This window comes from Trichosurus vulpecula, chromosome 5 (genome assembly GCF_011100635.1).
Source record: "Trichosurus vulpecula isolate mTriVul1 chromosome 5, mTriVul1.pri, whole genome shotgun sequence".
Taxonomy (NCBI): domain Eukaryota; kingdom Metazoa; phylum Chordata; class Mammalia; order Diprotodontia; family Phalangeridae; genus Trichosurus; species Trichosurus vulpecula.
This window is the reverse complement of record NC_050577.1, coordinates 118,150,697-118,166,180: the sequence shown is the minus strand read 5'-3', so window position 1 is coordinate 118,166,180 and position 15,484 is coordinate 118,150,697. Positions and strand designations below refer to the sequence as shown.

The following is a 15,484-nucleotide window of genomic DNA, read 5'->3' as shown; positions in this document are numbered from 1 at the left end:
CATCCAAGAAACAGTTAAATATCTGCTTCCTAACCCATACAGACTAACACCAGGAAAACTACCTGATTAAATGGGAAATATTAAAGACGTGAAGCACGATTTGTGAATTATCAGATCAAGGTTCTCTTCCTATATGTTTGTTTTCATTATTACAAATAATTAAGAATTAATAAACATTAGGAATTTGACTTGCCAGAATGGTAAATTTTTAGTATGACAGAATATTGTACTTGGGATTAGGAAAATCTGAGTTCCAACCCCACCTCACTAAGCTGTGTGGCCAAGAGAAATCACAACCCCTCTGAGCATTAGGAGCGTTTTAAAATGTATCCACTAAGTTACAGACCAGTAGGGAATCCTCACATACACCACTGAAATACAGACATGCTTGGAATGACCACTGGACTAGAAATTGAAAAAGGGATGCTAGTGGAGGATCCACCATTTGCCAACCGTAGCAAATCACTTATCCTCTCAAAGGGTCAGTCTCCTATAATAATACCTGCCTTGCTTGTCTCACAGGATTCTAGTCAAGATTAAAAAATATGTGAAAACGCCATACAAACGTAAGGTGTTCTTCTAACATGTCAAATTGTGCCGAGTATAATGATAATTATAGATATTTACTGAATGGCTATTAAGCAACCTCTTTCCCCCTTGAACATAAACATTACAAATTATGACTTTAAAAGAACATCAGTAATATTACCAAATATATTAACACTTCATAATATTTATGAAATAGTTGCTTAATAATCATATCTTTAACAATCAAGGCTGGCATTTTTTGTAGTAGCAAAGAACTGGAAACAAAGTAGATACCACTTAACTGCTAAGTGAAGCCTTTTTTTCCTGTATCACGGACCATATAGAACCCTCATCTTTCTCATGAAGGCCAGTCCCCAATACATTGACAGAGTCTAACCCTTATATCTGGAATGAAGTCCCAATTCATCATTGCCTTATCTTCCTCCTTTAAGGCTGACATCAGGCAACCTCCAGGCAATGATCCTCATTCCCTCACACCGATCCTCATATAAAAGTGTCCTTCTTCCTCATGTCTAGAACTCTCCTCTGTCCTTTTCACTCTCTACCTTATATTTTATGATAATATATGTAATGTGCTTTGCAAACCTTAAACCACTATAAAATATTAGCTATTATTACTGTAATACTTGTCTATATAACTGCTGGTCTTAACAGCAGAATGCAAACTACTTAAAAGCAGGGATGGTTTTGTTTTTGTCTCTGGTACCTACCAGGCAGTAGGAACTTAATAAATCTTTGCTGAATTCAATTCAAATATTTTAACTACTCTATACAGACACTGTAACATTTATCATCATGGGTAGTAATCTTTTGATTTTTAAATGGAGAGATTCAGATTCAAAAGTTCAGTAATGTTACATCACCAAAAAAAAATGGGAATAAACAAAATAGAAGGCAGCTTGAATATCTAAGCCATCTTGTGACTTTGTTACTACTAAAGGCAGCAAAACAAAACTTTTTTTTTTTTTGCAGGGGGAGAGGCAGGGCAATTGACCTGCCCAAGGTCATACAGCTAGTAAATGTGTCAAGTGTCTGAGGCCAAATTTGAACTCGGGTCTTCCTGATTCCAGGGCCAGTACTCTACTAATGGCACCATCTAGCTGCCCCAAAAACTTCCTAATATTCATATGAAATACATGCAGGAACTGAGATTATTTCCTCTTTCCCTTATATGGGTAAACATAGAGTAAAGAGTGAATTTTGGTTACAAAAGAAGCCTTCTAATATAAACACGAAGACTAAAGTATAATTAGATAAAGAAAAGGTCAGATAGAAATATAACCAACCCAAACAATTAGATACCTCAGAACCTGAATTGCACAACCACAAAAGAAAGACAGGCTAGAAATTACTACCATTGCTTTCATTATTTCTCAGATATCATTTAATACATTAACCACTTAACATCAGAATGGCTAGCCTGAATTTTTTACATGTATAAAGAGTTTTTTGCAGCATTACAGCAAAATTTTGCAAAATAGTTCAAGCTTGGGGAAGACAAGTAGAATTTGGACTTCAAACTACTGGCAAAGAAGTATTCGATTTGATGCTATTTTTAATTTTATTTGACTGAAAATCACTGAGGCATTTAATAAAATGTCTTAGATAAATAGATTTTCAAAAGCCCTTGAGATCACACTCCTCGTTAAATAAAGATTTTTTTAATCAACCTAAGACCACTTCTATCAATACAAATTCTTCCTATTTGCTTGGATTTAGAGTGACCGTCAAAGTAGTGGAACACTTAAGACTTCCTAGAAATAAATGGGTAAGTGAAGCAAGTACAAATTTGAAAATGCAGTCACTCCTCCTGTTTGTAAAGAAACTAAGTTTGAAAAAAAAAAGCAACAATTAGTCTTTTCAAATGATAATCAGGTTACCTATTATAAAAATATTGCTATGAAAAAATAACGAGGACAAAGGTTTAACTAATCTCTCACGAATTCAGGAGAAGTAGCTTAAGTCTTCTAACCCAACAGCATATACAACAAAAGGCAAAGACCGAAAAAAAAAAAGGGTTCACCAGAAACTCAGGTAAACATTGAATCACTGAATATACATATACTCAAATATATGTCCTCATTTGATATTCAAAGTTATGTCATTCAACAGCTGCCTTTCTTTACTGCCAAGAAAATGGGCAACTATCCAGACAATTAGACTAAAGAAGACACTCAGATCTACTTCCCCTCCTTCCTCTATTCCTTAAGAAACTAGTGTTTTAACACAGAGGACACAATTTGGGGTGGAAGAGGCATGGGGGGAGACAGAATAGAATTTTTTCCTTCTTTAAAAAAAAACCCAGTTTTGGCAACAATTTTAATTAACACAGCTTTTATAAAGTTAACAAATGTTAGGAATATCAAATTTTTACTACAATCCTACTAATGCTCTACCCATCTGATAAATGTTTTAGGTCCTCTAATTTAAAATTTAAATTTAAAATTTTTTAAAGAACAAAATAAGAGCTAAAGTCCTCTTGTAGGAAAGTGCTCATTAACTTAAAAAAGCAGCTTCTCCCTACACTGACTGCCTTGCCTTCAACACTTTAAAAAATACAATCCATTTTTAAAATCCAAAATGTGTTGGTTCTCAAGATGTTAGAAGCAACTCTTCTGCTTGGTTTGGATCAGTAAGCTAACCCAAAAAAAATTATATAGGTAAGATAAAGCTAATAGTTATTAGTAATAAGTTATTTTTATTATTGCAAAAAAAAAAAAAAAATGAAAGCCAACAAACTTGTTCCCTTCTTTCCAGTGGGCAACAACCCCAGGCTATGTAACCAATGGAATAGTCTACTTTATCCAAAGAGTAAGTTCTACAATTTGCAAAATGGTCTTAATCCAGTAATTTCCTTAGAATAAGACAAATAATCGATTTGATACATCACACAGGGAAACCTAATGCTCATTAAAGCTGTCTTATGGAAAAATACAATGGAAAATAAAGGTTACTAACATGTTGAATCTCTGATCCATTCGTCTACTTTTCAGAAGCTGTCAAATGGTTCCAAGTCGAAAAAAAATTAAACAGTTGCTTTTTTCACATAACACCAAATTTAGCTGAACTTTTCAATACATGACACAGTATGTGGTATTTTTTTCATAAAGTCACAGAGAGCACAGCACGACTGTTTCTAAACAAACGTGCCAGAGGTGACCAAAGCTATGCCTGGTTACTTGTTTCTATTTTATACAGTTCATCTGAGATTTTATTAATAAAGGAAATACAATTCTAGGAACCTAGAAAGATGAGATCTTCTGACTAATAAACAATGTATATGGTTTTATCCCACATACATATATGATTTCATCTAAACTGAAAAACAGATCCCTATTATGACGGTCAAATAATTTAAAAAGATAGTGTCAAAACCTGGACACGGTGTCCTCCAATTCCTCTTCTTAGGAACACATGGCACAAGAAGGGAAAGAAAGAAAAGTACACCCAGCAGTCCGTAGATTGTAGCCCTTCAGAACCTAGTATCTTGTGTTGCGTTCAAGAGAGTCCCAGTAGAAAACCATAACCATAAAAGTACACCACATCATATCTCAGAAGCACACACTCCTAAGTCTCAGTTCCCAAGAACACCACTGCCACAACAACCTCGAGGTCTACACTTAGAGGAAAACAGAAACTGACATAGAAAAGTATCTCACTCCAATTCACCAAGCTAAGATTTCCTGTGGCTAATAACAAGGGATTAACAAGATTTTAAGTCACATTCATATATCTATATATAAACAGGGGTGCACACTGATAATACACAGCAGGAAAGAAGATGACATTAACTAATTCAACAACTCAATTAAAGGTTTACTACTCACAAAGTATTGTGCTAATAGTAAGACTTTGGTACCTGCCTTCATCATTAAATAATGTCCACTAACCTATCAACTCATATGATATCAGGAATACATTTGTTAAATCCCTGACATTACACAAGAGTGAATCATATATGGAAGAAACTGTGAAAACTGGGACTGGAAGATATTAAAATATCTCCCTGATAATTCCTCCAGTCTGTTTCTGGTCCTGGCATTGATCTGTTCTGTACTGATATGTTATTTCATCTCACTTCAGTTCTCCCCAACCCATGAAGAAAAAGGGAAGGGAAGGGAAAGGAAGAAAGGGAAGGCAGAGTCAGGGGCAAGGAAAAGGAAAGGATATAACTGCCTCCCACAGGAATAGTGGGGAAAAATTTTTAACTGCTCAGTACCTGACTCAAAATGTTATCTAAATTTAAATCACACACACACACACACACACGCATATAGATACAGACAAACAGCTAAGATAACAGATAAACACTACATTAAAAATGTGGACACATAAAACAACCAAAATACTATTTTTGGAAAGATATGTAAGTCTAAATTACCTACCTGGTAAATATAAAAACAATGGGATTTATAAAATAGAAAAATAATGGGGGAAAGGGAAGAAGAAGAGAAAAGTAATGCTAATTAATTGCCAAAAAACAAAGTAAAATAGAATAAATTTTTTAAAAAGTAATTTGATTGATTTTATTGTGCTTCCAATTAATAACAAATCGTCAAAAAAGGCTCCAAATTTTAAAAACCCATTTTAGTTTTTAAAATAAAAATACATAGTACTTTGGCAGAGGATACCAAAAATAAATATTGTACTGACAAGGTAATCACTGCTTTGGAGCCATCCCTTTCCACAAGTATTAAATGCTACAAATTAAAGCAATGACAGTTTAATGACAACTAGAATTTCATTCACCTGTGAATCAGATATGGAATACAATCTGTGAAAATTAAATTCAGGCTCCAACATTCCTCCAGATTTTGCCAGAGATCTAACTTTCTGTACATTTGGGGTATTTAGAACATTAATTCATTTAGACCAACAATATACTAGTCAGACACTTTAACAAATACACCACTACCATAAGCCTCAATTAAATGATCTTCATCATTACTACCATTTCAGACAAGGGGCACACTGGTACTGAAGGAAGTTCAGCAAAACAAGATCATGGATTTAAAACAGGAAGGAACCATAGAGAACATTTATTCTAAGCACCTCATTTTACAGATTAACAAACCAAAAACTAGAGAGCTAAAATAATTTGAACTCAAGTCTTATTCCAGATCCAATTCTCTTTCTTACTCACCACAAGAATTCAGAATGAGAGTTTCCAGTCTATTTGTTAGTCTAGTAACTAAACCATAAGTCAACCAGTCTAAAAGGTTATCAATTAGAACATACACTGCAGGTGCTAAATGTTTTTTTAAAACTTATTTTCATCTAAGTGCTGACTACAGCGAAATTTGCACGGCAAAACACTGTCTTTTTTCAAGCACAAAACTCAATGTTTCCAGCAATCAGAAATTCTAGTCAACTAAACAGATACTAAAATAAACTGAAAATATGGTCCAGTATTTTTGCACAAAATACATAATCACAATACAGCACATAAACCAGACTATTAATAGCACATATATCAGGTTAGTTTTTATGGTTCACATCTGCAGCAATTTTTTTTTCCTGAAAACTGAATTTTTAGACATGGGTGTAACTTACTAGAACTGTAGGAATCAGATGGCCTAAAGCTGTGAATGCTTACTCATGTGGGTCCCTGTTTAACCAAGATAACTTACCAGCATGTTATTTTTGTCACCAAAATCTAGGCTGAGAGGACAAACTCAGAACATTACAAGTCACCAAATCTTTTAGTTTCAGCTAGAAGAGTGAAGAACCTAAAACTGTTCCAACTTCCATCCCATCATCTCACTAAAACAGAGACCACAGGAAATGGAAGCCAAACCACAGGTTCCCAATTGATACTTGAGCTGGTTAAAAGATTACAGAATTGTCTACGCTTCAAGTCAAAAATGAAGCGTAACAAAAGTAACCAAACAACTAAATTAAGAATGAAAACAAAAGATTAATGGCAAAATAATATAAAGTTTTTTAAAGTGGCATTTTCAAGCAAAATGGTTGCAATTTTCATTTTTGTATTTGCACTTAAGTCAAAACAAGCCCACAGTAAAGGTGTTAATTTATACTGACACTCAGAAATGACTAACATTCTTACCACTTCTTTTTAATTATCAAATTTAAAATAAAAATTATTCAAGATGTAACTGTGCTGACTTTACTTCCTTTATCACAGCATAATCAATGTATGTTCTTTCTACAAAGATATTTACCTGCATTACTTACATGTTATTTGCTATGTAAGATCTATAAAACCTTCAAGTACTACAAGCAGCTGCACAGTAGCTAGTTCTGAAGATCTTCTAGGTCTTCTAAGTCTTGCCTCTGACCCTGGGCAAGGTACTTAGCTTCTGTCTGCCAGAGTTTCCTCAACTGTAAGATGGGGATAATTACAGCATCTACCCCCAAAAGTTGTTGTGAGAATTAAATGAGATAATCTGCGTAAAGCACTTGTTATTAGCACAGTGCCTAACAAAGTAATAAATTAATAAATGCTGGTTCCTTCTTTTTATTCATTTGGAGTCTCTTATACCAATGAAATAACAGGTGGGGGGGGTGGAGTATGTAGAGCTTATAAAGTTTTTATTGGGACCATATTACTGAATTTGCTCTACAACACCAGCAGTCCCTTTTCTGAAACCAATTTGAAGCTTGGCAAGGGAAGTTAAATGTCTACTATACTTTGATTATGCTGCCTCTGCATATAGTCAGCTAAGTATATTTCAAGTCATGTATTCTGCTTAAGACACTGCATTCCCTCCAGAAGAGAAAAGAGCCTACTCTCAAAATTGCCACAAAAATTTTGTTTCTAATCACTGTTCACTACACCAACAGAAATCCCTACAAAAAATCCTTCATAAATCCCCACAAACTACTATCAGAAAAGAGTCCCAGCTCTGGAGTCAAAGGACTTGGGTTCAAATAGTGTTTTAATATTTACTCTCTCTGTGACTTTGAACAAATCACTTAACCTCCCTAGAGCCTGTTTCCTGTCGGCAAAACAAAGAAGGTTGGACTCAATGGCCTCTGGGGTCCCTCTTCTAGTTCTATATTTGTGATCCTGGGATTTGTTAATTCACAAACTTTGTGAATAGAGTTGACTACTTAAGTACAAATACTGTGACATAACAGATGCCCACTTATCTATTCCTTACAAGTATTCTTTATTCTGGTGATTACTTACTGACTTCTGATTCTCCAGTTTTATGTCATTTAAGTCTTTCCCTAGACTCCCCCAGCCCCCTCTCTTTTGTATACAAACACACTCTGGTCACACTCCATCAGCTGTTTGGGCAGCTCCGCCCACTGCTCCGTTTCCGGGTAGTAACAGAACAGCCAATGAGCCAAGGGGATCTGTGCCTCCGGCCTTTCGCCTGCAGAAGCTTCCCCAAAACAAGCAGCTCGGGCATTTAGCTGGGGCCTCTGGTTCACAGATAAAAGGATCAGAAAGACTGTGCAACAGGGTGAGACAGTGAAAAAACCCCTACGGTCAAGGGACCTAGGTGTAATCTGAGCAGTTTGTTCCTCCACCAGGGGAAAATTTAACAGGTTATTCCTTGAGGGCAAATCATAGGTTAAGTACAGGAGAGCCCCAGTTCTTGTATAATCTAAATAATCAACTAGATTTAAAACTGAAATTTAAAAAGCAACACTCCAGTTCTGACCCAGAAAAGCCTCCATCGGGCTGATGGAATGGATAAAGTGCCCTTCCTCTCCCCACCTTCACACACTCAAAGGCTCTCTAATGGGCGAAGGCAAGTGCTGGGACAAGGACAACATTGCTAAGAAGCAATTTAAATCGTTTTTAGGCTCCAGAAGAAGGTTTGCACAACAACCAGGAGGGAAACAATGAATGAGTCAGAGTTTCAGAACATAATCACACAGCAAATTATTTCAGTGCATCGGTGCAAAACACTCACTCCCCAAATAACTTAGAAGTCTGATCTCCTCCTACCAACCCAGTCACAAAAGAAAGATCACTGACTCCCAAGTAACAGAGGCCAAGTCTCTGAATAAACTGTCCGAGCCATAGAAAGCAGGGGCATGAGTTACAAGTCCATCCTCTTCTCTCCCTACCCCCACACGCTGTTACTTTAGTAGTATATAGGTTCCCTGCCAGGCTGTAAATCCTGGTAGCATAATTATGCCCAGGAGACATCCAAAAATGGGCTGAAACAAGAGATTGCAAAGAAAATGGTAGAAAGCACAAACCCAAGAAATCAAGGGCCAGTGGGAGTAACAAGCAAGTACATTCCTTCAGACCTATTTTTTCTACTTCCTCACTCACTGTCTTATTTTCAACACCCTCTCTTTCCTTTCCACATAAATTCACTCATTTTAGTACAGGGCTTATTTTATTTCAGCTAAATACACGAGTATATCATTTATATTCAAAAAGTGATGGCTCAATTCGGGCCTACTGATCTCATTTAATCAGAGGAAGGAGGCCACAAAACACACAAAAAGACAAGGAAGAAGACCTACAAAGGTGTCTGAATAATATGAACTTCTCAATCATGTTGTTTATGCTAGGAGGAGAAAACAAACACATAGCAAAGACAACCCCTTGCTTTTAAATCCCCAGGATGTTACACTACTATACAAGAGACCTATGATTTAAAAGCACCTCTGCTTTCTTTTGTCAGAAAAGAGTGAAGGTGGGGAATGAACAGGAAGCCAATTTATCTTTGTCTTTCTTCATCATTTACTAAAAATAAGCTACGAAATAAAGCCATTTAGGAAAAAAAATTACCCTGCCCTTCTTTGTCTCTACCACCTCCCCTCCACAGATGCCCCTACTCCTAAATGCGGTAATCATTCTAGATGCCACAACTACTAAATGAACAAAAGGAGCAGTCTTGGGAAGGGCTCAGGTCAAGTTGGGCCTCACCCCTTATTCTCAACCTTTTAAAAAACACACATGTATATATTTTAAGAATGTGATATTGTTTTTAAAAAAACAGCTAGAGTTCTTCCCCCCCCCCAACTAAATTAAACACTAGTGAAAATTTGCATTGGTCTGACAGTAACACTAAATCCAGGATAAAAATAACTCAGGTTCTGCCACAATCAGTGTCATTTCCTATTTTCTAAACAAGACTAGAATCTGAAGCAGCTTTGTCTAAATACACACATATCCACAGTTACAAGTTTTGCTACAGCCTTATGAAAAGCCACCAACACAACTGCTATCATCCATTACACACACTCAATCTTGTATCAGGAACAGTACATAAAACAATGTCTTGGTTTACCTTTTCCCTAGAAACAGTTTTATTCGTTTATACATCCTCTACGCCTTTCTCTTTGTCTTTTCTCACACACTCCCCCCCAAAAAAATAAAAACTCAGGCCCAAACTTCAACATCTCCAGCAGCTAATCGCTAGCAAGTTCTCCAGGGTGGGGTAGGGAAAGCCACTTTCTTATTCCTGAAAACATTAGGAATAATCTCTGAATTTGACAAACCTACCCATCCCCCACCTACAAACCAAAATTTTTAATACTACTTTAAAACTCAGTCAAGTTTTTTTGACTGAATATTCAATAGTATTACCCACCCTTTACAAAAGAGATAAATCATCCAATCAAAAATAGTAATGAATAAATAAATAAATAAATGAAGGAATTCTTCAGGAGAATCCAGCCAAACTACTTGTTATATAAACAAAACCCTGCTACAGGGGGGAAGTGGAGGAGAGGTGGGAAGGAGAGAGAAAGAAGGTAAACTGGACTTTTCAACTGCATTTTACCCCCATTTTCCCCGAGAGACTAGTTGTTCTGGTAGCTTGGCTCATTTCCTCCATCCCCCACAACCTCTAAATCACCCTTTAAAAAAACAACCAAAAAAAACCCCTGGATCTGGCCCGGGAACCTTCGGGAATTTCTCTGGCTGAAGTCATTAAGTAAATAATAACAACCAACGACCACTACAAAAGCCTGGTCTGCAGTGATCTTCTCAAATACAATCTAATCTCTCCAATGTCACCCCCCAATAATATAGATCAAGTGTACTGGAGGAGTGTAGAGAAGTGGTTATTTGAGAAGAAAAGGGCAGGTGTTCCCCAAAATCCTAATCTCATGCTGTCGAGGGGTTTCCCCGTGGTGAGGAGTGGGTCATTTTGGAAAAGTGCTCCCCATTCCCTCTTCTCAGTGTCACATATACTTGCAGAAGAGGGTGTTTGGCTACAGCCACAGAGGTCCCTCTCTTTACAGTACTTAGTATATAAGGTATGCTTTGTCACAGGCAGGCAGGAAAGTAGGGTTCTCCCAGACAGCAAAGCTAAAACCGACGAGGGGTGCCTGACAAATATATAAAGGTTATTTTTAATTGGGGGGGGGAGTTAGAGGACACTGGATAGAATTGAGTATTGCTTGCCTCTCCCTACTAATACAGCAAATGAGCGGGAATAAAGAAGGAAAGGGGTTATTTATTTGGTTGCCCCCAACTTACAAATACTCTGGGCAGGGATTAGGGGGGACTTCACTGAAAAGAGAAAGGAGCCATCCTGGGATATCCCCATCGTTGGTCCCTAAATCATACAGCTGAGAGAGGAGACAGGGAAGACCTGTAGGGTGGGCTTAAATAGCTGGGGGAAATAAGCAAAAAGCCCACCTAGTCTCAGGAGATAAAGCCGGTCTTTAGGGGTTTATAAACTGTAGGAGTGAGGTCATAGATATGGAGGGGGGTGCAGGAGAAGGGGAGCAACGCGTATTTGGAGGGGTTGCAGTTAATGGAGGCGATGAAAGGGATGGGGAGGTGCTGAGGAGGAGCCCCAGGCATGGGGGGAGGGGAGCCACGGGGAGGGGGGAAGTGCCCCAGGGCCCTGGTGGGGTCCCGGGGAGGGAAGGCCGGCGAAGGTGGGGGGATCAGTAGGCGTCACCACCCCACGTCCTGCGAACCACTACACACAGACACACACGCAGACACCACCCCCCCCACGGCCACGAAGGATACAGCTTGACCACGTCCGTGTCCATCCGCCTCTTGCCCGGGCTGGGGGATGACATGGTGTCGCCGCCGCTGCCTCCCCGTCGCCTGCGCCGCCGCCGCCTCTTCCCTTCCTAGGCCCGTCTGTCACGGGCCCCGGGCCCCGGCGCTGTGGAGCCCGCGGCCGGCCCGGCTCCTCCTGTGGGGGCGGCGACACCCCGAGGTCCGGTCCGCCGCCGCCGCCGCCTCTTCCTCCTCCCCCCGGGAGGGGAGGCGGGGGGAGACACCAGGCACCGTCCGGCTGGGGGGCTGGGGAGCGCCCCGAGCTTCCCGGCTCTGCCTCTCTTGGGTCGTCGGCTCCGCAGCTACTGCCCCGGCCCTGGCTCCGGTCCCGGTCCCGGTCCCGGCTCCGGCTCTGGATCCGGCTCCGACTCTCCGCGCAGCGCCGCGCTGCTCCCCGCTCCGCTTCGCTTCCCCCCTCCCTCCCTGGCTCGCTCTCTCGCTGCCTCCGCCACCAGCGGCGACTCCAGCTCCGGCGGCTTCTTCTCTACCGAAGCCTAGCTCTGAGCGCCGTGACGTCACCTCTCAGTGACGTCACTAGAGGGGCGTGGCCCCGACTCGGCCGCCGAAAGGGGAGGGTCACCGCGGCGGCGCGCAATTTCCCAGGGGCTTTTGGGAGTTGTAGTTCCATTTTTTTCTTCAGCTTCTCTTCCACTTCCACGGGCCTCTTCCCCCCCTCCTCCTTTTCCTTCTCCTCCTCCTTCTCCTCCCCCCTTCCCTTTTCTCTCCCTCCCCACCCCTCCAGCCACTCCTGTCGTCATCATCTTAACAACAACAATAATAATTAATTATAATGACAACGCTAATGATAGCTTTAGTTTTTATTTGGTTGTCTATTTTGAAGAGTTGAGAATGCTTCATACATAGTCTGCTTGTTAATTTTCAGAGCTCTATAAGCAAGAGTAATTTGGGGTTAACCTCTCTTGGAAGTAGGCCAGTGGTGCAATCACTTATTATAATAACAAGAAGAATATCTAATATTTATATACTGCTTTAAGATTTGAAAAGTGATATGTGTATTGTTACATATACCCATATGTAAAATACATATTGCATATATTTAAATATACATTTACATATTATGTAAAGCATGTGCCTGTAAATATACATGTGCACATATGTGTGTAAAATGTGAATTGGGTATATTAAAATATGTTGCATAAATGTAAAATACATACGTATAAATGTATATTGGGTAAATATGCATCTATACACTTTTGTGCATGTATATGTAAATATATGTGTGTGTACATAAACATATGTACATATAGGCATGTGTGTATATGTGTGTGTGTATATAATCTCATTTGCCTTGCCCTAAAACAGAGGGATCTCACATCAACAGGCTGTCTGCATTCTGCTCCTACTTCAAAAAGTTACTGGTTTTTCAGTAGTATTATTCAACAGAGGTTTAATAACTGCCTTTCCCATTCCCCTTTTGCTAGTGTCTTTCTTGTGCTGGTGATCGCCAATTTATCCAGTATCTATATCTTATTTGTACACAGTTGTTTTCACACTGTCTTCCCTACTAGACTGTGAGCTCCTTGATAGCCAGAACTGTCTTTTGCCTTTCTTTGTACCCCCTGCACTTAGCAGCACAGTTTCTGGCACACTTGACAGCTTGATAAATTTTTATTGACAACCAGCTAAAAGCATGCAAGCCAGCACATAACTGTAGGTCTGTTGCTTCTCCTTAATTAACACCTGAAATAATTCTTTTTCATCTCCAACTGGCCTTGTCCAGCTTAGCCAAATCTAAAGAAAAAAGTGCTACATTACTCTTTGGCCCTGTCAAACTGACTTTTTTTGCAGTTCCTTATATATGAGATTTCATTTCCTATAATGCCAGGCTGTCCCCATGACTAGAATATACATTCTCCTCACTTCTGTCTCTTAACAATTCAAACTTCGAAGTTCAATTCAGATGTCACCTCCAACATATGGCCTTTCCTGATCCCCCAGTTGCTAATTCCTTCTCCCCGCCCCACCGCCAACAAAAGTGATTAACTTGTATTTATTTTGTACATAACTACTTTGTACAAACATATTTTGTATATTCCTATATGTGTATATGTTGTGTCCTCCTATAAAATATAAGTTCCTCGAAGGCAAGGATGGTTTCATTTTTGTCTTTTTATCTCTAGCACCTGCAACAGTGGCACGGTCAATCAACAAGCATCTATAAAATGTGTAATAAATGCTGGGGATACAAAGAAATAGCAAAGTCCCTGCCTTTGGGGGAGTTGTAATGGGAATAGAGAGGCGGGGACATTAATAAGCTAGAGAGTGTCCTGAGGAGGGCAGCCCGGGTGAAAAACGTGCTTGAGAGCATGTCATGTGAAGTTTGATTGAAGGAAAGGGAATGTGTAGACGGGAAAAGAGAAGACTTTGGGGTTCGTATTATATAGCTTTGTTCAAATATTTGAAAGGATGGCTTCCTTCAAGACTCAGCTCAAATGTCACCTTTTTCCAGTGGCTCTCCTTAGACCTTTAGCTTATACTGCTTTTCCCTTTCTGGCTACCTTGTATCAACTTTGTTAGTATCTTGTATTAATGTACTATTTATGTACATGTTTTCTCCCTGAATAGAATGTAAACTCCTTGAAGCCAGGGACTTAGCTATTTCTTTGTATCCCCAGCACTTATTACACATTTTATAGATGCTTGTTGATTGACCGTGCCACTGTTGCAGGTGCTAGAGATAAAAAGACAAAAATGAAGCCATCCCTTGCCTTCAAGGAACTTATATTCTATAGGAGGACACAACATATACACATATAGATATATACAAAATATATTTGTACAAAATATGTATATATAAAGTGTATACAAAATAATGTACATTCTCCTCACTTCTGCCTCTTACAATGCAAACTTCAAAGTTCAGCTCAGATGTCACCTCCTACGTAGGGTCTTTCCAGGCTGGATGTCTTATCCTCCTTGAAGGCAATCACTCATCCATCAATCAACCTGCATTTCTTAAGTTCTTGTGGTGTGGCAGACACTGGGCTACGGGTTGGAGATATGAAGACAAAAGTAAAACCAATATCTGCCCTTAAGGAGCTTACATTCTCTTGGAGAGTACAACATGTCTGTACACATTTACATGTAAATGTTTAGAACCAGACACAAAACAGATGCAGAATAACCTCAGGAAGGATGCACACTAACAGCTGGAAGGACCAAGAAAGGGCTCATGCAGAAGGTGATGATGCTTAGCCTGAGTCCCGAAGGAAGGCAAGGATTCCTAGAAATAGAGAGGTGAGAAGGGTATGAATTTTACCCTTGAGAAGACAGTTTAAAGGCATGGAGATGAAAGGTTGTGTGTGACATGTAAGAAAGAGGGAGAAGAGCAGTTTGACCAGACTACATATTCCACGGAGGAAAGTGATATGAGATAGGGCTGGAAAGGTGGGATAGGGGCGGGTTGTGAAGAGCTTTACATTTCGAAAAGTTTATATTTGATCATAGAAGAAATAGAGAAACAACAGAGTTTAACAGGGGTAGGACTGGTGCTGGATATTGGTTTCTATGTAGAGGTTGAAGTGGAAAAAAATTTGAGGCAAATCTTGAAGTATCTAACCTCTTAGAAAAGTATAATTAGGAGTAATGAGTTGCTATTTTATGTTTTAAGTGTTTGTCAATGTGTGTTCTTAAGTTTGTAGTTTAAACATTTCTTCCATGGTGGAGGAAATAAATAGCTGTCCTATAACTGATCTACTTTTTACATCCAGTAAAAGGGACACTGATAATTCTCTTTGGGGAGACTCTGGACATTACACTAACCTCAAGCTTTGTTTTAGAGATTTTTGCCTACAGTTCTATTCTGAGAGCATTGGTTGGGGAGGAAGAAGGGTACCAGAGAGTGTAAGAAAAGCTTGATCTCATTTTTGGGGAGTCGGGCTACCTGAGTCAAGAGTCTAGGCCCCTTAGTAGGAAAGGATAAGGGTTTTACATCTGTTATATTGCTATTTTGTT

General features: G+C 39.3%; 1 protein-coding gene across 1 annotated transcript in view; it reads right to left on the bottom strand.

Moving 5' to 3' along the window:
* UBE2H (ubiquitin conjugating enzyme E2 H) overlaps positions 1-11,625 on the bottom strand; it is a 151,622-nt gene extending 139,997 nt beyond the window's left edge. The window contains exon 1 of the mRNA XM_036759303.1: positions 11,474-11,625. Coding sequence (XP_036615198.1) covers positions 11,474-11,526 — 53 coding nt within the window. The 5' untranslated portion in view covers positions 11,527-11,625. The remainder of the gene's footprint in view (positions 1-11,473) is intronic.
* Positions 11,626-15,484: the final 3,859 nt, after the last annotated feature.